The sequence below is a fragment of the Rhinolophus ferrumequinum genome, chromosome 9, assembly GCF_004115265.2.
Source record: "Rhinolophus ferrumequinum isolate MPI-CBG mRhiFer1 chromosome 9, mRhiFer1_v1.p, whole genome shotgun sequence".
NCBI classification, from domain to species: domain Eukaryota; kingdom Metazoa; phylum Chordata; class Mammalia; order Chiroptera; family Rhinolophidae; genus Rhinolophus; species Rhinolophus ferrumequinum.
This window is the reverse complement of record NC_046292.1, coordinates 31,291,829-31,312,921: the sequence shown is the minus strand read 5'-3', so window position 1 is coordinate 31,312,921 and position 21,093 is coordinate 31,291,829. Positions and strand designations below refer to the sequence as shown.

General features: G+C 48.5%; 1 protein-coding gene across 7 annotated transcripts in view; it reads left to right on the top strand.

Annotated features, from left to right (window-relative positions):
- The window catches only part of ERI3 (ERI1 exoribonuclease family member 3), a 122,623-nt gene that overhangs the window by 59,128 nt on the left and 42,402 nt on the right, over nt 1–21,093 (top strand). For all 7 annotated transcript variants that reach the window (XM_033114276.1, XM_033114277.1, XM_033114273.1 and 4 more), the window contains one exon: nt 5,725–5,797. In XM_033114276.1, the coding sequence (XP_032970167.1) occupies nt 5,725–5,797 (73 nt within the window). The remainder of the gene's footprint in view (nt 1–5,724; nt 5,798–21,093) is intronic.

Here is a 21,093-nt window from a genome sequence, read left to right as displayed (position 1 = left end):
CGGGTCTGTTTGTCTCCTCTGGGTGGGGAAACAGAAACAGGAGAGACAAAGAGCTGTGTCCCCCAGCTCAGTGCGGCCTCGGCTGGGGTAGCCTGCCGATGCTGGATGCAGACTCGTATCCTGCCGCTGTGGAGGCCCTGACTAGGTAGGACTCCCGGCCTGAGACCCGGTGGGCACAGAGCCGTGCCTGGTGCTCAGCCTCAGCTCTTGGGGAGAAGCCTAGGAAGTGTGGCCGTTCTGAGGTGCAGGACAGCCAGCAACAACATTCTGTGGGAGTGTTTGTATTGGAATGAGCCAGTGGAGAGACCCTGCATGGAAACAAGCCCCACCGACCCCTCATAGGGGTCCCCTTGTCAGGAGCTTCCATCTAGCTGGTTGGCTGGGTCTGCTGGCCAACTCCTTCCCCGGGCTAGTGTTCCGTGCTCCATGATCCCGCTCTGACGCTGAAGAAGACAGAGCCTGTCTCTCTGCTCTTCACCATTGCTCCTCAACACTCCTGTTTTTCTGCATATCAGGTGGGATGAGTATATGCATATCCTAGAGCTTTTGGACACCAGAACTGACAGCCTACGTCACTCCCAGGGTCCTTGTCCCACAGCCTTTCCAAGAGGCAGAAAGGGGTCAAATATGGCTCCATACTCAGCTGATCTTCTCTTTAAGGGCTTGAGTCTGCTAAAAGCGAGAGTGGCATGCCATTCCTGATTTGGGGTTGCCCCTAAGACTTGCCGAGAGCAAAGCACAGAAGGAATAGTGTTGTCCGTGACCTTTCTAGCATGGCCGCCTACTCTCCTGCTGGTCCTGGCTATCTCCGGTGTCTGCCAGTCTGTCTGTCAGACCTCCATGGATGCTGCCGGCCTCCTTGACTCATGACTAGCAGTTCTAGCAGAGCCCCCCAGCTCTGCTTCACCTAATCTTCAAAGCTGAGCTCCTGCTCACAATGGCTTCATCCTGCCCATACCCATTAGCCAGGGTGGCGTTCCCTTAATGAGCTGGTCCCCTGCCTTGGCTGGCGCCCAGCTAGTCACACCTGTTTGCCATCAGGGCTGTCTGGGCCCAGCCCGAGTGCTGGGCTGCAGGTGGTGGGGCTGGATGAGGGGTGGGTGGGGAAGGCTGGGCTTCTTTTGCTTTGTGCTCTGTGCTTATGGTGGGGGGCAGTTTCTCACACCCCTGTTCCTTCCATACTGCTCTCTTTTTTTTCTAGGCAGGGAGGGCTCTGCTTTCTTTTTTATATTTAAAAGGAGTAATAAGGGAACTTGAGGGGCACCCCATCTTTTCTAACTTCCCCCTGAATGGAGTAGCGAAGAGCCAGTCAGGTGTCCGAGGGTAGGGTTTGATGTTCTATTCTGATGACCCCAGGGGGCCAGTGTGATAAGGGCAGGGGGCCATATGGTAAATGCCAAAAGTGGAGCCCCTTCCTGGCTGTAGGCCCCACAGTATTTGGAAAGCGATCATATCACTCGGTTTAGAGCCCACAGGCAGGAATGGGGGGCCCTTCCTTAAAGGGGGCCCCTTGCATTCATGAAGCTGAAGGAAGTTTTGATTTGGTTGAAAAAAACCCATTCCTTTTTATGGCCTGGACATAATTGGCTCTTTTCTATTGGCTATCAGTGATGTCATTCCGACCCTCATAAAGAAGGGGAAATCACACCTGTGGACTCGGTGCATAAAATTTCATTGGGCAACAGTAATAAGTATGGCCAGATGATGTTTGGGCAGTTGAGGAGCTTTGTGCCCGGTGATTCCAGCTGCACAGAGACCTGGGCACCATAAACCTGCGTGCACGTTCATGCCCGCAGGCTAGTCCAGGGCCCACTGCCAGTGGCTCTTTTCTTGGGATCAGTATCTGGTAGGAACTCACAGCATTCACACCCTTTGGGCCCTTTTCCTTTCCAAATTGGTAGAGCCATGTACCCACTGGTACCCGCTGACCCTAGCCGTAGGACCCTAAGAACCTTGGACCCACTGTGACCTTGAGCAGTGCACCGTGCTACCTATTTCTCTAAAGCCCTCGACCTTGCCATCCTGGAGACTGTAAAGATCTCTGAGTGCATCTGCATGACTGGTGCCTTACGCAGTCAGAAGATGAAGATTCCGTTTCTGGTTCTGTCCTTGGCTTGTTTTATGTTCAAGCAAATCCTTTTTCTTCTGTGGGCCTGTTTCCTCTTCTACGTAAGGGATGATGACTGCTCTAACCCACCTTCCTCGCAGGGTTATTCTCTCGGTGCTCCCTAAGCTGGGACAGGTTCTTTTGTAGAAATGTGTAACTGTCCTCCCTTGAGGCACCTGGGAGTTCAAGTTCTAGCATTTGCTCTGTGTCTTGTGAAGATGGGCCTGGGCCCTGCTACATCTGTACTACTTGTGTCTTGGAGTCACAGGCTGGGACCACCCACAGGCTAGAGGACTCAGCAACCAGAATGCCTGTGAGTCTGCAAACTATATGTGTACCTGTAGGTGACTGGAGCACTGGATGAGAATGGTCCCATTCTCCTCTGCTTCAGGCAGCCACTCACTAGGTATAGACTGCACTCACGATTGCTGCTGAGTCATATCTGAGGCTTAGTGTCCAACCTATCTGTCTGTCTAGTCTGTTCTCGATGTGGCCCCTCTGGTATAGGTCAACCTCCAAGAAGAAAAAGCGGGATTCTACTGAACTAGACCCTTCCTACCTGGGTAGAAATGTCTACAGCAGATGGCTACCTTGGAAATCTTGCTGAAGAAGGAGCCTCCCTCTCCCCCAGGCTAGCCACAGCCAACAGGACTCCTGGCCTGTATCACCCTGAAAGAATTGGGGTGCTGGGGTTGGCTAAGGGAGAATATAACAGGTGCCCCAGGACCCCTGCTTTTTGTTGGCCAGTCCCCCTGACCTGTTCCTTTGTAGAGTCTGCTGCTTCTAGTGGCCCCCTTCCCTCACAGGTCTTAATGTGATCTTTCAACAATAGCTGAGCTCAATAAGCATTTTCACAAATACCAAGGATAAGGACCATGAAAGAAAAATTGAAGGAAATAGTAAAATTATCCAGACATTATAGTTCTGCTGCTCAGGCAGCCACATTCTAGCTGCTAAGGCTGCCTTCCGTCCTTCAAAACCTTGCCTGATTTTCTTACAGTCTTCGTCCTTGGTTCCCACATGGGCACATCCTACCTGGATACCCCTTGACCACCTTGGCCTCAGCCAGAATTTCCCCTTCCAGGATATTGACTGGTGGTAGTTAATGTCACTGTGCCGCTTAGATGTGTGAGAGGAACCTTCCCTTCAGGTAAGATATCTCAGGTCTTAGAAAAGGAAATCCTTACTATAGTGCTTGAAACAAGGGGCTCAACTTCCTTTTAGTGTCTGTCAAATAACTGAAGAGTAATGGAGGAAGACTGGACTGCCCTGAAACTTTCTGGGGGTGGAGTCAGTCATCTCAGCTGGATTCTCATTGCCACGCTTCGTAAAACAGGAGTTTCACTGTGGTCTCCACTTTCTTATCTCTTACTCTTAACCACGTAGCAGGCTGCCTTTGCTCCCACCAGCCTACTGACACCAGATTTATTGGGTTTTTCACAGCTCTCATCTTGCTTGACCACTGTATGGCCAAGTAATGACAGTAATGACCTGCGTTGTAAGCTAAAAAATCAGTTTTATATACAGGGGTCCACAAAGGGGAAGCTTGCTTTCACCGTAGTTTGTGATGTGAAATGGGATCAAAAGAGCATGTGTGACCTTGGGTTACCGATACCCTGAGAAAGGTCCAGGAGTCCTTCCCTCTGGGAATGGGGGTGGGTTGGGTGAGTCCTGACGCATGCATTATCTCCTGTGGGATTCTTGAAGGAGTTGAGAGTGTATGACCTAGAGAAGGGAACTCAGGGGGAAGTTTCCTGGGCTTTCAGATCTCGGGAGGGTTCTGCAAGGGGTCTCATTCTCTATAGTTTCTAAAGACATACTTCAGACTCGTGGGTGGAAGTTACAAGGAGACAGGTTTTAGTTTGGTGTTAAGGAAGGATGTTCTAAGAATTGAAGGCGTCCAAAATTAGAGCTGGCTGCTGCGTGAAGAAGTGACTTCCCTGTGTGTGGTAATGGTCTGGTAGAGGTGGCCTGGATTCATTTTCGCTCAGTAAAACTTAGGAGACATGGGTCCTCTGCTCCTCTCATTACATGCTCTTCTCAGGTGATCTTATCCATTATCAAGGCTTTAACTTTACTAAAATGGCATGAATGATTCAGCATTTTATATCAAAACTGGACGTGGCAGCTGCCTCTGAGATACCATCCGACTGCCAAATATCTCCTAGGCACCTCACACTCAACAGATACTGAGTGCTTACCATGTGGCAGGCATCTCTCTAAAACGGCATTCCAGACTCGTGCCTCCTTCCAGGGGCAAGGTTGTAGTTTGGGCAGAAACAGGATATACTGTATGCAGAGAATTTAAAAACAATAATAAAATTGACTGAAAGTCGGTCTGTTCGGGTGTCACATGTGCCCTGCCTCTGCCCCTGCCTCCTCCTTTGTACCTGTCTTAGTGAGCAGCGTGAAGCTAAACTAAGCCAAGCCACAAACCTTTGAATCGGGTTCTGCCGCCTTTTGTCACTGGGCTCCACATCCCCTTCAGTCACCAAGCTCTCCTTTACATCTCCTTTACGTGGTCACTGTCACTACAGCTGCTGTCTATAGTCTCCTGGCTACTACCCCGCATTTTTTAGTGCTTTGGTTTTGTTGCCTCGGAGCAATCTGTCAGTTGTTCACAACTCTTCAGAGGCTGTCTATTGCCTGTGGCCAGGCTCTTCTCCTAGCAAGAAAACTCGATGTTCTTCCCCAGCTGACATTTCTGGTATCTTCCTCCGTCCTTCCATGTACCCCAATGCTCTAAGTTAAGGCTATTTTGTCTATTTCTTTTATAGTCCATTCTAGTGAACAAACTGTAAGCCCTTTATGGGCAGGAGTTAAGTCTTACCTTTTGAGTTCTAAGTGCCTTACTCTTATTAAATAAACATCAGTACATATTTGGGTGAATGGATTTTTGTGGATAAAATGGCATCAGCTAGAAGGAGAGATAGTTTATAAATTCTAATTTAAAGAAAAAATAAGAACAGACTCTTGGTTTAAATTCTGACCTCTTGTTATTCTTCCGCATGGTCTCGTCTCTATCTGCAGAAAGCCAATTGCTAGAGACTTAAATGTGAACTGAAGCCCCTGCCCAGCTATCTCTAACTCACGTGCTCTTTCTGTCTCCTCCTGTCTTGTATCTCTGCCTCTCTGCTGTAACAAAACAACAAACTAGTGCATTGGAAAGAACGTAGGCTCTGGAGTGAGACAGGCATGAGTTCAGTTCGTGGCACCATCATAGTTTAGCTGTGGGACCTTAGGTAACCCCTCTGCGTCTTATTTTCTCATCTGTAAAATGTAGGCCACGGCACCTGCCTCACAGTATCGTTCTGAAGAATAATATGAAAATGTTAGTAAGGTATGTAACGTATTGTAGGCAATCAGAAAATAGTAGCTGCTGATATTATTTTGAATAGAGTCTCCAGGTTCTCACATTTGGATCTGAGGGCTGGATCTGGAGCCCAGTGTCCAGGGTGCTGGAGGTGGGGTGCCTTTCTTGGGTGGGGTGGGACCCACAGCTGATGGGTTGGCCTTTTGAGGTCTATGTGTCCTATAGACTGCTGGATTCCCTAGCTTAAGGCTCCATACCTGGGACATGGGTGTGCCCAACTTGTTCTCTCTTCCCTTTCTTGTAGGCTCCCAGGCCAGTGCCAGTACTTGGGCCTGCCAGTGGCAGATTACTTCAAGCAGTGGATTAATCTGAAAAAGGTACTGTGTCTGAACCCCCCCCCCGTGGGTACTTCCTCTGGTTCTCCCGTGCCTCAGCTCTCTCCTCCTTTGCTTTCTTTTCTCATTTCTGTCTTTTTGTTGTTCTCATCTCTTTCCTTTTCTTTTTGTTCTTCTCTTTTCTCAACATCCCTCTTTCCTCTTCCCCAGTGAATATGCACTGGAAGGTTGTGGTGATTTCTGGGAGTGGGGAGCTGCTTGGGGACGAGGCTGCTGGGTGGAGTAGGACATTTCCCTACTTTGTGTCGCCCAGATGTGCAGAGAAGTCCCAATTAAGGGGATTTTCCAGGTTCTTCCTGGATCTCTGGGCTGAGCTGCATTACCCCCAGGAGAGATGTTTGCTCCCTGAGCCTCTGGGAAAGTTTCCTTCTTTGATGTGCTCATGAGTGTGGCCTCTGATCCTCCTGACCGGCTCTGGTATCGCCCTCTGCTTGGAGGCAGAGTTGGTTCAGGCTGGCTTTGGTCCTGCCCAGCCACAGCAGAGCTTTGCTCGCGTGAGAAGGGCCATGGAAACTAGAGTCCAGTTCCCTCTGAGCGTAAGGGAGGAGACTAGCACTACTGCAGCCCCAAGCACCTGGGGAGCGGGCTGAGGTTGTGGGCTGGAAGGGATGCTGGCAGAGAAGGAATCACCCAGAAAACTGTCCTTTCCTAGTGTGTGCTGTACTTTCTACATAAGCAGAAGAAAGGAGATGTGGGAATAGACTCCCCAGATCTCTGCTCTGGCGGGATCCGTGCTCCAGGAGGCCCAGGCCCCTAGGGAGGCTCATCCCCATAAATCCTTCTGACGTAAGAGCAGCAGCTCTGGGCAGGCAGCTTCAGGGACTCCACAGCACCAGTCAGCAGTGACTCTCAGGGAGCTCAGGAAAGGGAGAACACACCGGCGGTCAGAGTCGTGGCTCCCAGGGGCACAGAGCGGAGAGAGGTTATTGAGGGTCAGGCTAGGATTGTAAGGATTTGCATCTTGAACTGGGCATATTCAGGGGAGGCAAGGTACGGATCTGAGGAGGAGAGAAGGCTTTCTAGGCAGGAGGAGCAGTGTGCCTTTGGTGTGTGGGGGGCTGGAGCTCAGCGAGCATGTGGAGGAACAGTGGGAGAGAGTGGCCTTGGACTTTGTCTCGGGGCAGCCATTCTTTGTGGCAACGTTTGTGAACTCCTTTGCTTTCCCCTGGTCTGCAGGTCCTCTGCACTCTGGCTTGTTTGTACTTTGACTCCTACCTCCCTCTCCTAGCCATCGCCTGTGCACCTGAACAACAGCTTATGCCCTGCCATCCTTAGGAGGCCAGGCTCTGCCCTACGTTCGGGCCTTGGCCTGTGACCTCAACTCTCTCTGAAGTGCCTCCCAGTCATTTCCATCGGGCATATTCCCTCTCCTTAAAAATGCAGCTCAGGTATCACTTCTGCTGAGAAGCTTAGCAGTCAGTCTCTTGCCTTGAGGCTCCTTGACACTTTGGATCTTAGTGTTGAAACTGAGTCCGTGGGTGTTTCCTTACAGCCATGTCCATCTGGACCACAGAGACTGAGTCCGGTTCCTTTCGTGTCCCCGGTGGCCAGAGCAGGGCGAGGTCCAGCCTATGTACTCAGTCAGTGCATGACTGCTGGCTGGCTGGCTGGTGTTTGAGAGCTGGCTCCATAGAGGCCCTCTCATGCGGGACTTGGCAGAGCTGCGTGTGCGGGTGTGGCTAGGCCTGCGCTCCTGGAAGACGGCGTGCCAGCTGTCAGAGTGCATCTGAGGCTGCTTACTGGCCTTGGCAAATGCCATGTGAAGGCCCGGCCAGGCGAGGCAGGCACTGACCATGAACAATTGCTCTGTGAAGTTCACTAGACTTTTTGGTGTATGGATAGCTCCCTGCCTCTAGGTTCCTTGGGCAGAAAGGCAGGAAAGCAGCCGACCCATGTGGTAACATTGCCACTCAGGGCTACCTTGGTGCTGCTGGGGGTACAGGCCGTTGTCCTGAGCCTGTTCAGTTTGGTTCTCTGCCAGCCTGCTGAGCCATAGAGGGGGAACAGGCACCAGAGTAAACTGAGGATTCTCTGTTGGCCTTGTGATTGCCTCCTGGAGGAAAACTGAGCAGGTCGAAGAATAATAAGGGCTCTAGCGCTTCCTTTCTGCCTTCCAGCCACATCATGTTCCAGCTGTGTTTGAGCGCCCAGCAGGAGAGATGTCTTAATTCCAGACTTTGGTCCAGTCCTTGCCAGCAGCCATTCAAATCAGGGAGGCTGCAGGGCCCTGGAAGTCTAGGGGCATGGTGATCTTTTGACCTCAATACTGCATGACTTAGTGCAGGCTGCACAACGATTCCTGCTCCCTTAAAAAGAGTAACAAGGAAAGCAAAGCCAGAGAGGTCATTGCCAAGATTGTGGGAGTACTATGCAAAAGTCTTACTCCTTGCCTTCTTTGCCCGTGTGTGACCCACCCCTTGGCTGTCTACAGGGCCCTCTCCTGTCCTTGATCTTACTTAGTCCTCCTCCTTCCCTTCCTTCTCCTCTCCTCCTCAACTCTTCTACAGAGCTTTGCCCCATGAAGAAAAGTGGGGAGGGTCCTGGTCTGTTCGGCCACCGAGACCTGCCTAGTAAGTGAGCAACTGGGACTCAGTTCACCATCTTCATTTCCTAAGGCCTCTAATCTGAGAAGAGGCTAAATGTTGTCTTTCAGCTGCCCTCTCCTGTCCAATAATGGTGTGGTTGCATCAGCGAAGAGCAGCTTTTCAATGACCAGGGTTCCACATCTCCCGCCTCCACCTACTTCCCCTGTAGCAGAGTGGAGCAAGCCAATGTTTGCTGACATTTGGAGTGTCATTGAATGATCTTATACTCTTATTGAACTGTCAGCTTAGAGAGGACTTGGGGCCCTGCTCCCAGTTCCCTCCAGGAGGTCAGAGCTGTCACTGAGGGGCCAGGAGAATACACATATGCACGTTTGTGCACATGCTCTCACACACACACATGCATAAATATGCACATGTGTAGTCATATGAGTGAATAAACCTAAGTGGGCATACCTAAAATTGTATGTAGGCATCCATACATGCATATGTGTATACATACATAGTCACATAGTCATCTGCAGAAATATATGGAAATATACACAGACAACGAATGTGTTTATGACATACACAGTCATGAAGTGTAAAGACACATTCATGCATATAAACACACATCTTCATGAGTGCCTTCTGTGTTCCAGGTACTATGGTAGGCCCTGGAGATATAACAAAAAGATGGATATTAAATAATTTCAGTTGTGTTATAGCACTAAAAAGTTCAGAGTCATAGGATTGTTTCATGGGGGACCCGACCTAGTGGGATGGGGTTGAAGAATGGTTCCCTGAGGAAGGGTGGCTAAGCTGAGATCTAAAGAATGAGTAGGAATTGGCTAAGCCTGTGGCAAGGCCTTGAGGTGAGGAGAAGCATGGCAGCTTCGTGGAACTAGAATGTAAGTTCCATGAGAGCAGAGAGGTTTTGTCTCTTTTGTTCATTGTTCTATCCCCATCTTTGAATAGTTCCTGGCACACAGTACATGTTTAATCATTATTTGTTGAATGAATGACTGCCTGAAACATAGTGGTTGTGGGGAAGAGAGGAGAGGGGCATGAGATGGAAACCGGAGGAGGAGGCAGGAGCATAAAGGCCACACTTTAGATTTTGATCTCTATCGTTAGGGGAAGGGGAAGCTGTTGAAAGGTACTAAACATAGGAGAGGCATCATCTGATTTACATTTTGAAAAAGCTCTCTCTGGCAAGTAGAGAGAGCCAAGAATAGATATAGGGGACCAGTACTGGTTTTTCTTAATTGTGCTGCAGTTGGCATGTTGGGGTGGGACAAAATCGTGTGGGAAACATTGCTGAACTTGGCATCCCTGGCTCCTGTTCATTGAATGCCTATAGGGTCCCTCTCCAGGTCACTGTGACAACCAAAACTGTCCCCCCCCCCGATATACCCATACCTTTCCAACGGCCTAGATGAGTGGGAGTGGAAAGGTACTGTCCCTGCTTGAGAACCACGGAATTAGACCATTGCTGTAATATTGGTGAAAGATGAGTTACTGGGATTCAACTGATAGCATTGGAAATGCACAGAAATGGACTGATTCTATGATGTTAAATGGTACAGTCAGTTCTGCTGTAATGTAATATATATGTTCCTCAAAGTCACCATGCTGTGGAAAGTTGTAATAAAAACGGGGTTAGGAGCACAATACTCAAACTTCATCAGTGACACATAAAAAAAGATAGGAATCTAATAAAAATTGTAGCATAATTTTACACGTTAAATGGTTAAGAAACACATATATAATACAATAAATATGGCACTCTACCTGAAGTTTGATTATGGAAATGGGCATGAGAAGGATTGCAGCTTGAGTTATTGTGAAGTGGTGGAAGGAGAGTTCACTGAAACTGGATGGAAAGTTGTAACCAGATGGGTGTGGCTTATAATACATGGGGTGATCTGGGTAGCTGGTACTTGTTTGAGGTGTATGCATGTGTGCATTTTGTATATTCTTACACAGCTCTGTTCAGTGGGGTATAGTTTCCTGTGTTTATTTAGTATTGCTTATAGACAAAATCACATATAAACAAATGCAAAATTGTTCCCTAATACATCAATTGCATTGGAACAAACTTGCTCTTTTCAAACGAGTGTATAGCAGAACTGACTGTGCAGTAGACAGGAGATGGTGATTGATTGGCTGTGAAGGTTGAAGGAGGAGACCATGATGTCTCCAAGGTTTATGATTTGAGCAACTGGAGGAATTGGAATGAATTTACTGAGATAATGGATGAAGGAGAAGTGTTGAGGTTGGAAGAGAAGATGAACTCAGTGTAGAACATTTTGGGTCTGCATGCCTTTGAAGCATTTTTATGAAGCTATTGAGGAGGTAGTTGAACTTACAGATCTGTGGCTCAGGTAGGCTCTGGATAAGAGATATAGATTTGGGGGAGTTATTGGTGTATGAATGATAATCGAAGCCATAGGAATGGAATGTATAGAGTGAGAAGAAAATCGAACCTGGGACAGAACATTGAGAAATACCAACATTTGCCAGAAATGGAGAAGAAGGAGTGGTCGCTGATAGTAGTGATAATAAACAGTTTTTACTGATTGATTGTATGTTGTGCGCTAGACCCGTGTTGCCCAGTATACACGTTTCCCCCACTACCTGAAAGGAGAGCGTGCCTGTGATTCCTTTCATAAGCCAAAATGGCGTAAGGCAAAGAAGCAGTTACCGTTAATTTATATGGAAAATTTTTTGAGCGTTTCCAGACCCAAAAAATTACCTACTAAATCATACCAAATAACACATAAAACCTAAAACAGCACTAACATGTAGTAAAAGCATGCCGCAAAACAAATGCTGGACACTAGTTTTGCTTTTCATTTTTTTTTGTAAAAGCGAAAATCCTCTTTGGATTTCTTTCAGTTAGCGAAAACAGGTGCTCCTGTAGGTCTTTCAAAAATTGGGGTACATACCTGGGGTAGATACCACTAGCCGCTTGTGGCAGTAAAGGACTTGAAATTTAGCAGGTATGACTGAGGAACAAAATTTTATTTAATTTTAATTAATTTAAATGTAAATAAAAACTCTTCTTACAGAACTTTTCAGTATTTTTAGAACAACCTAGGTTGGTGGATCTACTTTTTCAACTGTTAATTGTATAAAATTTAAGTATTTCTGATGAAGATTTAGCATCTGAATTGAGCTGTGTTGTAAGTGAAAATTACACAGTTAGTATGAGATAATACAGAATGCTTCATCAATAATTTTTATATCATACTGAAAAACTATTTGGCTATGCTAAATTAAATAAAATATATTATTAAAATTACTTTTATCTGTTTCTTTTTCCTTGAACTGGACATTCAATTCATAAATTACTCATGTGGCTGACATTCGGTTTGTACTGGACAGCACTGTGCTAACCTAGACACTCGGCTCATGGACCTACGTTATCAAATCCTTACAACAACCCTGTCCTGTAGTTACTATGATGTTTCGCATTTTAAGGTTGAGAAAACAGGCACAGAGTGATGATGAAACTTGCTCAGTGTCTGACACTGTACATGGCAGCGCTGGAACTTAAGTTTAGTTTTGCTTCACTCTTCATGCCAAAGAGAGGGAAGCAGAATAAAAAAGAGGAGGAGAGTAAGGAGTGGTAGACGAAGAGATAGGCGGATTGAGAGTGTGGTGTCACAGGAACCAAGGAAAGAAAGAGTCTTCAGACGGAGAGGACTGGTCAGCTCAGAGAGAGCCACATGATGTAAAGACTGAAATAGGGGCAGCAGACCTAGGCACAAGGACCTCACTGGCCTTGGTCAAAACTCTTGATGGCATGATAGGGACAGGGGCCACACGAGTGAATTGGGGAGTAAATGAGGAGAGAGAGAAATGTTAGCTTTTTCAGAAATGTGTCTTTGAAGGAGAAAGGACGAGATCTGTGGCAGGGCAAGTTTTGGGTTGAGGCAGGTTTTGTATTTTAAACATATGTGCTTGTTTGTAGGCCCTATTAGAGAAGGAGAGGTTGAAAATATAAGCGTGAGAGAGGTCTCTGAGAAAGTGAGAGGAGACGGGATGGAAAACCCAGGTTCTTGAAAGTGGCTCTTTTCAGGGGGAAAGTCCCTCTTCCATTGTGGTGGGGGAAGGAGAAGATGGATGTACGCAGATGCAGGGAGGCTTGTGGATTTGGTGAGGGCAAGTTAAAGTAGTTCCCATCTGAGGGCTTTCATTTGTCTCTGTGACGTAGGAGATGAGTCATGTGCTGATAACTAACTAATAGGGGAGGGCTGGGAGGTTTGCAGAAAGTGGAAAAGGATTGCTAGTGTTTTAGTAAAGAATAGAAGAGGGAGCTGACTTGAGAAGTACAGTAGGATTTCTAGGCACTCTTGAGGGTTCCGTTGAGGCTGATAACTGATTCCTAGTGAAGCACTCTGTTTACTTGCATGACTTTTATTCAGCAGAGCTCAGCTGCCTGGCTGTGGGCATGCGGAAGGCAGACATTTAGATTCATCCAGGGTGGGGGTTTTGCCAAGAAGTGAGATGAAAAGAACAAAGGACTTGAAGATATTGTCAAGATAGTGGTTGCCAAGATGGACTGACTATGAGAGCCAAGCTGGATATTGAGGGAAGGGAAGACAGCAGGGGGCGTGATGGATGTGGGAAAAGTATTATAGACAGATCCTCGTATGGTAAGGAACAGGTATACGGCTATAGATGAGCATGCCAGATGGAAAGATAAGAAATTATGGTTCAACAGTAGGATACCTGAATTAGTGATTTCAGAGCAGGGGCCGTTCTAGGTGTTGGCAGGTTCCAAGGTGTGCCCACGGTAGCTCAGGTTGGGTGGAGGAGAGGGTTATTGTAAATCAGAGGTCAAAAAAAGGATAGGTCAGGTGAGACTTCCATAAGGATGTGAATATGTGGATATATACACACTGCATATGCACAGATGCATAGGTATAAGTGTATGTATAAATGTATGCCTGCAATATACAATTCGTGTACATTCAGACTAAGCCATGCACGTGTGTGCACACACACTCACAGATGGTCTGGCCTTCCCTGTGATGCCTGGGCCTGTATAGAGAGGCTTTTGGGGAAGCAGGCCTGCAGCGTTAGGCTTCTGAGTTGATCCCAGCCGACGGGGCTCAGCCAGGCATGCTTAGACATGGTAGAGATGGGGGTCACCTGGAATTTAACAGACCTCGCTGTACCAGGGTGTGAAGATTGCTCTTCCACTTTCCCCTGACCATCTGTGCTATGTGCCCTGCTGCAATTTCTGGGTGCTCTGAAGGGAGTGGGGTTGGGACCAGCTGTGACAGAGTAAAGAGGAAGAGGCCTTGTTGGGGCCCCTCGAAGAAGCATTTCTGCCTCCCCCTCCCCTGGGAGTAGACAGCAGGAGAAACTGCTAAAGGGAAGGTTGGTGTCTACAATTGAGCACGACTTTTCCTGACCTTGGAGCATTCAGAGTCCCAATCAGCGCAGTAATAAATTAAGGGCTTATGGAGGAATAAATTCTAGGCCTTAATGAAGTTCTTTGCTGGGGGCCATCGGCAGGTCAGCAGGTCGGGATGATGCAGACTGGAGGCTCCAGCGAGTGGGCTAAGCCAGCTGGGAAGCCACCAGAAGTGGAAGGAGCTGGAACTCTGTTGTTTCGATCACTTGTTTTGTGCTGTGGGGATAAAGCAGCCTGACCGAGGCTGGAACGCTTTATAGAATGGTGGTGGCATGAGCTGCAGAGCCCCTCATGGAGCTATTCAGAAACTAATTTAGAAAAAAAACAAGAACAAAACCAAAAGAGGCATGAAGATCTAGTGTCCCTGCAAGGTGTTAGTTTTATTTTGGAATTGGGGGGACCATTCGGTGGTAGGAACCAGACTGGGGCAGTGGGCCAGGTCTTTGGCATCATCTGAAGTACAGAGTGCTGTCTGTGGGGCAGTAGGCAATTGTAGGCCGCTGTCCTGGTGGGAGCCAGCTCTGAGACCGAATGGATTAGGGCCTGTAGCTGCCTTTGGGCAGAAATATGTGCACAGAGGACAGACACAGGCACCAGGTATAAGTGGGGGGGAAGGAGGCACAGGCGCGGCACAAGGAGAGGGCGAGTAGGCGGCCAGTCTGGAGCTTGCTGCTGGGCTTGATGCTGAAGCCTGGGCAGGGGTCGGTCTGGGGGACTGGAGGCTACTGAATTGTAGAGCTGGAAGTAGAACCCAGGACTCCAGACTGCACATCCAGAGCTCCTTCTCTTTTCATCCCACCCTCTGCAACATCTGCCCTTGGGGATGAGCTCTTGGGATGTAGTCCAGAGGTAGCACAGGGAACCGTGCTGTGTTTGGAGTCAGGGGCAGATGGAGCTAGAGAGAACGTCTCCATTCTTCTCATCTCCCTGCCCCCATGGTGTGGTGCCCTGCCTAGGCTTTTCCTTTAAATATGTCTTACAGCTGTCTGAACTCTGAAATTTCTTTCACTCCTTCCCTCGCCTTGTTAACATGTGTTGCCTTTGGGGTAATCAGGGAAAAAATATTATGTCCTTTTACAATTACCGGGTTTTGGAATATTAAAATGTCTCGCTGCATCGGCACTGTTATTTTGATTGGTATTCTAACCTTTGACTAGCCCATAAAGCGCGCCGCTCCTGAAGCCAATATTGCAGGACTGAAATTTAATTCCGAAATGATTCCAGATAATAGGGAGACAGATAATATATGCATGAAGGATATTATGTTTGGACTAACTGCAGCAGGGCCAGGGCTGGGGAGCTGAATAATAGCCCAGAGTGAGTTATAATCTGTGGGACAGAAATGCCTTACTGTCAGGGCCACGAGAGGAACTCTTAAATCAAAGGCCCGGGGAAGGGTGCGATTGTGGTGTGCATGTTTTGACAGGAAGAACACCAGAGCCAAGAGGGCAGGTATGACAGGCAGTGGCCCATCCTTTCCCTGGAGCGAGATGCCGCAGGCCCTGGACGTCCTGCAACGTCCCTGTCTTCATATCTCCTGTGCCTCTAATACTCCTGCCGTGTGAAACTTCCTGCTCCTCTTCCAATACACATGACTGTTTTACTTCCCTTTGCTCATTCTGTTCCCTTTGTTTATATTGCCTTTCTCCTTTTAGTGCGCTGGAAAAACTCCTGTTCATCCTTCAAAACCCTCTTCTGCGAAGCCTCCTTCTCTTAATGTTCTCCCACCTCTGGTAGACATAGTTAATCACCTCCTTCTTTATATGACTTGAGAACTTTGTAATGAGTGTCTCACATGCCCTTGTTATTATCTGCTTACATGTTTATGTTTCCTACGAGACTGAGCCACTTGAGGTCTACGTACCAACTATTTCTATATTTCTAGTTCTCAGCAATAGGCCTGGGACGCACAAGGAATCAACAAGCATTAATTTGACCCACACTGAACATAGGGCTGGGCTAATGAGATCCAGGGTCCAGGTGCCTATTCCCCTGCCAGATTTCTCAGACAAATAGATTTAGAGAAGTTAAATAACTTGCCTACGGGCGTATAGACAGGAAGAGGTAAAGCTAGGATTCGAACCCAGGTAGGTGTGTTCTTTTCCCCAGACCACCTATCTTAGGCAGGCGAGCAAGCAAGGAGTTGGAGGCCAAGATAGAAAAGAGAGAAACTCAGTCTTCTGACTCCTTCCTTCCATAGCTCAGAACTTGAGTCCTTTTGGCTGGAGGCTGCACTGGCTCCTAAGAGTCATGGGATTCCAGTCCTGGGAGGGATGGTGCCTCCTGTGGCTGCTAAGGACCATTGGACAGTTATTGCACACAAAAGACACTTCTCCATCAGGAGTTTGCAACCAAGGATCAGGAAAGTACCTTGAGAAAGGTACCTAAGTGTGGTTTTGGAGAGCTTTTAGGGGAAGTAGGCAGCAGAGTACATGGCGCTCTTAGAGATGTCTGAAAACTTCACAGCAGCCCCTTCTCCCTTGAGCACTCGGTGGAACTTATATTTTGGGTATATAGTGATTAAGGAAGTACATAATGAAATAAACTACAATGAATTTGTTTGGTTTTTAAGTGGATTTGTATTTTGTTAATTACAATACTATTTGTCCATAAGCCTGGACAGATAGTGTGGCTATATGTGATACTTACCTTCACTTAGTCCTCAGGTGACACTTGGTGTGTACACTGGCCCCTGGGGATATGGCTCACAGGCTGAGACCATTGGTGCAAGAGAAAGAGCTTTGGAGCCAGATGAATCTGGCTCAAACTTCTGATATCACTATCAATTAGCTGTGTGATCTGGAGCCAGTTCCTCAACCTCTCTGGACCTATAAAAGATGACACTATTTGACACACAGAACTTAAGCTCTGGAGTCCAGGAGGCTTGATTTAGAATCTTAATTCTGGACGTACTAATTGTGGCTTTCACTTCTGTCAGCCTTCGTATCGTCTTCTGTAAAACAGGAAAAACAATACCCACTCCTAGAGTTGTCCTGGCCCTGAAACCTCAGCACTGTGCTTCTGCTCCTCCCTGGTCCTCACACTGAGCTCTATAGATGAGGTGACTGGGATACAGGGGTGAAGGAGACAGGAGCTCCAGGGAGATATATAAGCCTTTGTGGGCAGGAGCTAGGAAAAAGGCTCCCCAGCAGAATTCAGGGGAGCACCAGGGAAGAGGAGCCTAATTCCATCCTTGAACTAACTGAGCCTCAGCTCACACTGAGGAAGAGTCGATCATCTCATTGTCCTTGATTCCAGCTGCCATCAGCATGCCTGTCTGTCCAATAGCGTATAGTCACATTCAGCTTTGGACACTTCCTGGCTCTATCACCTGCCTGTGTTATGACGTTGGACAAGTTACTTTCCTTCTCAGAACCTTGGTTTCCTCATTTGTATTTGTGGTAAATAATCATAATAGAGAGTAATAATATTATCTATTTAAGATGCTGCTCTAAATGCCTTAGATGAATTAACTCACTTAATCCTCAAACAACTCTGTAAGTACTCTTACCAGCCATCTTACAGATGAGGAGCAGGCATAGAGAGGTTAAGTACTTTCCACAAGTTTCCACAGCCAGTGAGTGACGGAGGAGGTTCATGAATCTAGGCAGTAGACTTCAGAGACCATGCTCTGAACTTCTCTGTTGGCTCCAGTGCACAGGAGGAAGGAGTCGTTTTCACCTGGGGTACGGGAGAGAATATCTACAAAGGTTTCATTGAGGAAACACTGGAGTTAAGCCTTGAAAGATGAGGAAATTTTCAGGAGACGAGGTGGAGAGGGCGTCCCAGACAGAGGGAGCAGTGAACAACGACCTGGGGTGGTGAAACAGCTTGCTGGATTGGGGAACTATTAATACAAACAGTAGTTTTCAGGTTTTTTAGGCTCCTGGCAGATGTGGCCAGCCGTGTGTATGCCTTTCACCAGAGGAAAAGCAGAGCAAGCGAGAGCAGTAGTAAGGTACCATTGCCCAGTGCACAGAGGAGAGCCAGCCTAAGGGGCCTGCTAAGAATGGGGCAGTAGCTCCAGGAAACATCCATGTTTATGCTCACGTGAGGGGAAAAAGCCAATGGGCCCGGGATAGCAGGGAGGAAAATTGGTCACCGTGTCTTATAGCATTGCTGGCTGCGGGCAGACTGAGACGACCATGCCAGAAGACCTCAATAACATTATGGCAAAATGTGGCAAATTACAGTGTGAGGAATTCAACAGATGATGTTTGGAAAGCTCTTCAAGTACTGGTGCTTGGTGTGTTGGTAGGGAGCTGAGCTGGCCTGCTTTGTTCTGCACCCAGGTGAGTGTGATCCCAAGGGAAGGAACAGGGGAGGGAATCAGCTCGAGGCAGCTGGGATTCCTTCCTTCCTGAGGTTCCCTGCAACTGCCACAAATGGACCTTTACCCTGGAGTTTCTCGCGGCGCCCTCTGTGGCAGGTCTGAACAGCAAGGCCCTCCCATGGTATGGCTGCCTCTCACTGGTGCTGCTCGGAGTCTGTGCCCTGTCAGATGCCCTGTCAGCCTCTTCATCCTGGTCTTACTGTGAGTCTCCTCCATCTTTCTCTTGTGTCCTTGAGGAAGTGAATTCTGAGCTCACTCTGGAGCAATGGAGAGAGGGGAGCTCTCTTGGATCTGTTTGCGGCCTGGATTTAAACCTAGGCCTCCTGCCTACAAAGCCCATACTCTTAACCCTCGGGACAGTTGCTGGGGCCCCCAGCAGCCCAGGTCCGTGCCTCTTGGTGATTGCGTGTGGCCTGATCTGTCCCTGTGCAGCACTGTAAGCCACTCAAGGAAAGGGCCTAGGTCTGCGGCTTCTCTGAATCCACAGAGCTAGGCAAGCAGAGGACCTCAGGAGGCTCGTAGAGGCAGATGCTGTGAAAGAGCTGAGGCATTTTGGCAGAGATGAGGCAGGGCGAGGCAGCACGGGAGAGAGGTGGACCCATCGGTGCTCAGAATTACGTCTGAGAGCACTAAGGAAACCCTTAAAAACCTTCTCCCACGTTTTCTGGGGGTTTTGTTGTTGTTGTTGTTGTTGTTGTCATTTTTGTTGTTGTTGCTACTCTGGACCCTGGAAACTGGGAGGAGTTACATAGGAGAGAAAAGGGCAAGCAGACTTCCTTGAAGGCAAGAGGCACAGCCCTGCCTTCCCTCTTCCACGTTGCCCTGCAGACCGCTCTGGAAGGGCAGGTTCGATCACGTCTGTCGGGAGCAATAACAGAGCAGCAGCTATGGAGCCCCCGTTGGGGCTCGCCTCTGCTAGGTGCTTTACACACATTGCTACAGTTAAGCCTCACAGCTACTCAGCAACGAAGGGGCTATTGTCCCTATTTTACGGGCGCTGAAATAGACATGGGGAGATTAAAAAGCTTTCCCAAGGCCGCATGACCAAGATGTAAATCCAAGTTCTCTCCTTCCATGGCTTCCTTCTTGCCACTTGCTCCATAGCAGATACCAGCTGAAGGCAGTTCCTCTGTCTGGCTTGGTTTAAGCTGGAGGCCTGGGCAAACACATACTAGCCATGGCTAGTTGTGTGGTCAGTAAGTCAGTGACTGGGGAGCGTTGGGAATTGGCCTCATACTCCAGGTCTCTTGGGAGTGACACCTAGTTTATGAGGATCTGTCTGTGTGGGGAAGAGGAAGTGCCTGTGTGTACATACGTGTTTAAAGAAGTGTATCTCTCCATGTGGGCATGTTTATGCCTGTGTATACTCCGGTGTGTGCACATGCCCACACATGGGAATATGGGTGCGGGTGTAGGTGTGGGATCTGTGGTCTGACTCCAGGCCCCTGGAGGTGGGCGGATATCCTCTGGAAGTCTCTAGAGGACGGCAATACAAAGAACCTGGAGAACTTCAAGCTGGAAGATCGAGACATGGGCTCTAGTGCTGGGTCACTTGCCCTTTCTGAGGCCTGTTTCCTCATCTAACAAATAAGGCAGCTGGATGAAGTGATCTCTTCTTCTGATCTCTTTTACCTTTGCCATTCTGAGATCGTTCGTGGTACCTTAGGTTTCCTCTTTTTGTTCCCAGCAAAAAATGAGACAGATGCAAGGAAGGTGAGAGAAGTCCTTCTTACCCTGCCTACTTTGATCTCTAGCCTTGGGACTACTCTGCTCTCCCACTGGGGAAAGTTGAGGGTCCTGGGAAGGCAGGGCATTCCTGGCATCAGGTGAGGTGAACTAGGGGCTCAGGTGTTAGGGAGACATTTGGACAGCTGGCGTCTCTCATCGTTTGGGGTGGCCAGGACTGGAGCGGAATGCCATAAGGCTTTGGGCTTCTCCATGAACAGATGGGGTGCGGAGAAGCTTGTTGTCTCCCTGCTTCTTTGGGAGGTAGAAGGGAGTTTCTTAAGACAGGGTGCAGCCCAGGCCCTTCCTCTGGCCTTTGATCCCCTTTGTTGGTCGTCTTGGCAGATGCACATGTTGTCCAGGTAGACGGGAAAAGCAGCTGGACGTGTGTTCACATTCCCTGGGGACAGTGTGAGCTCAGCTGGCCTGCGCTCAGCTCTCTTGGGGGAAGCGTGGTGTAGGGTTAGGTGCCTTAATTTTCTCTGGCTGACTCCTCAGGACTGATCTGGATGGTTCCTAGAGAGGGAACCTTTGTCTCCCTCCGTCTTCAAGTGGAACTGAGCAAGACAAGTAGTAGGGTTTTGTCTATTGTATCCCATTAATTAGCCATCAGTTCCCTGAAAGTTCTGAATCTGACTGGCTGGGTCGCTAGAGAAGGAGTAGCGCAGCGCCCTTAGTGCTGATGAGGGCCTCTCTCTGTTGGTTGGGCTTAGATCAGCCTGGACCTAAGCCTCAGGTAGCAAGTGACCTGTGCTGTGCCGGGGCCGGGACATCTAAATTAACATCCAGCCACCAGTCACTCACCGAAGCCCTGTGTGTCAGGGCAGTTAGAGATGAATCAGGTCTGGTTTCCATCTGTACAGAGCTCCCAGTCTAGCAGGGAAGAGGGGTGGGTCAAGGCAGCTGGGGGAAAATACAATAGAGGTGGTACATGCAGTGATGGGAATACGTATGTGTATGGCGTGGGTGTGTTTTTTACAAATAATTTATTTTAAATTCAGCTCTGTACTGAGCTGGAATTTACAAGAGACAGAGAGTCCATGTGAGCATGTCCCTGTGCTTATATGTCCTCTGCCTGTGCGATTTGATAAGCTCAGAGTTACCTGGATGAGCTAGCCCTTGCTGCAGCCAGGCCTGTGACTTCTGCAAGCACCTTAAAGCAGGGCCCTCGAGATCCGAGGCCGCCCTCCTTGGAAAAGAGGAGTGGCCCTCCTGGGGAGATGAGGGACCAGCTAGCTACTTAGGAACTGCTTGTGTGTGGGCGTGG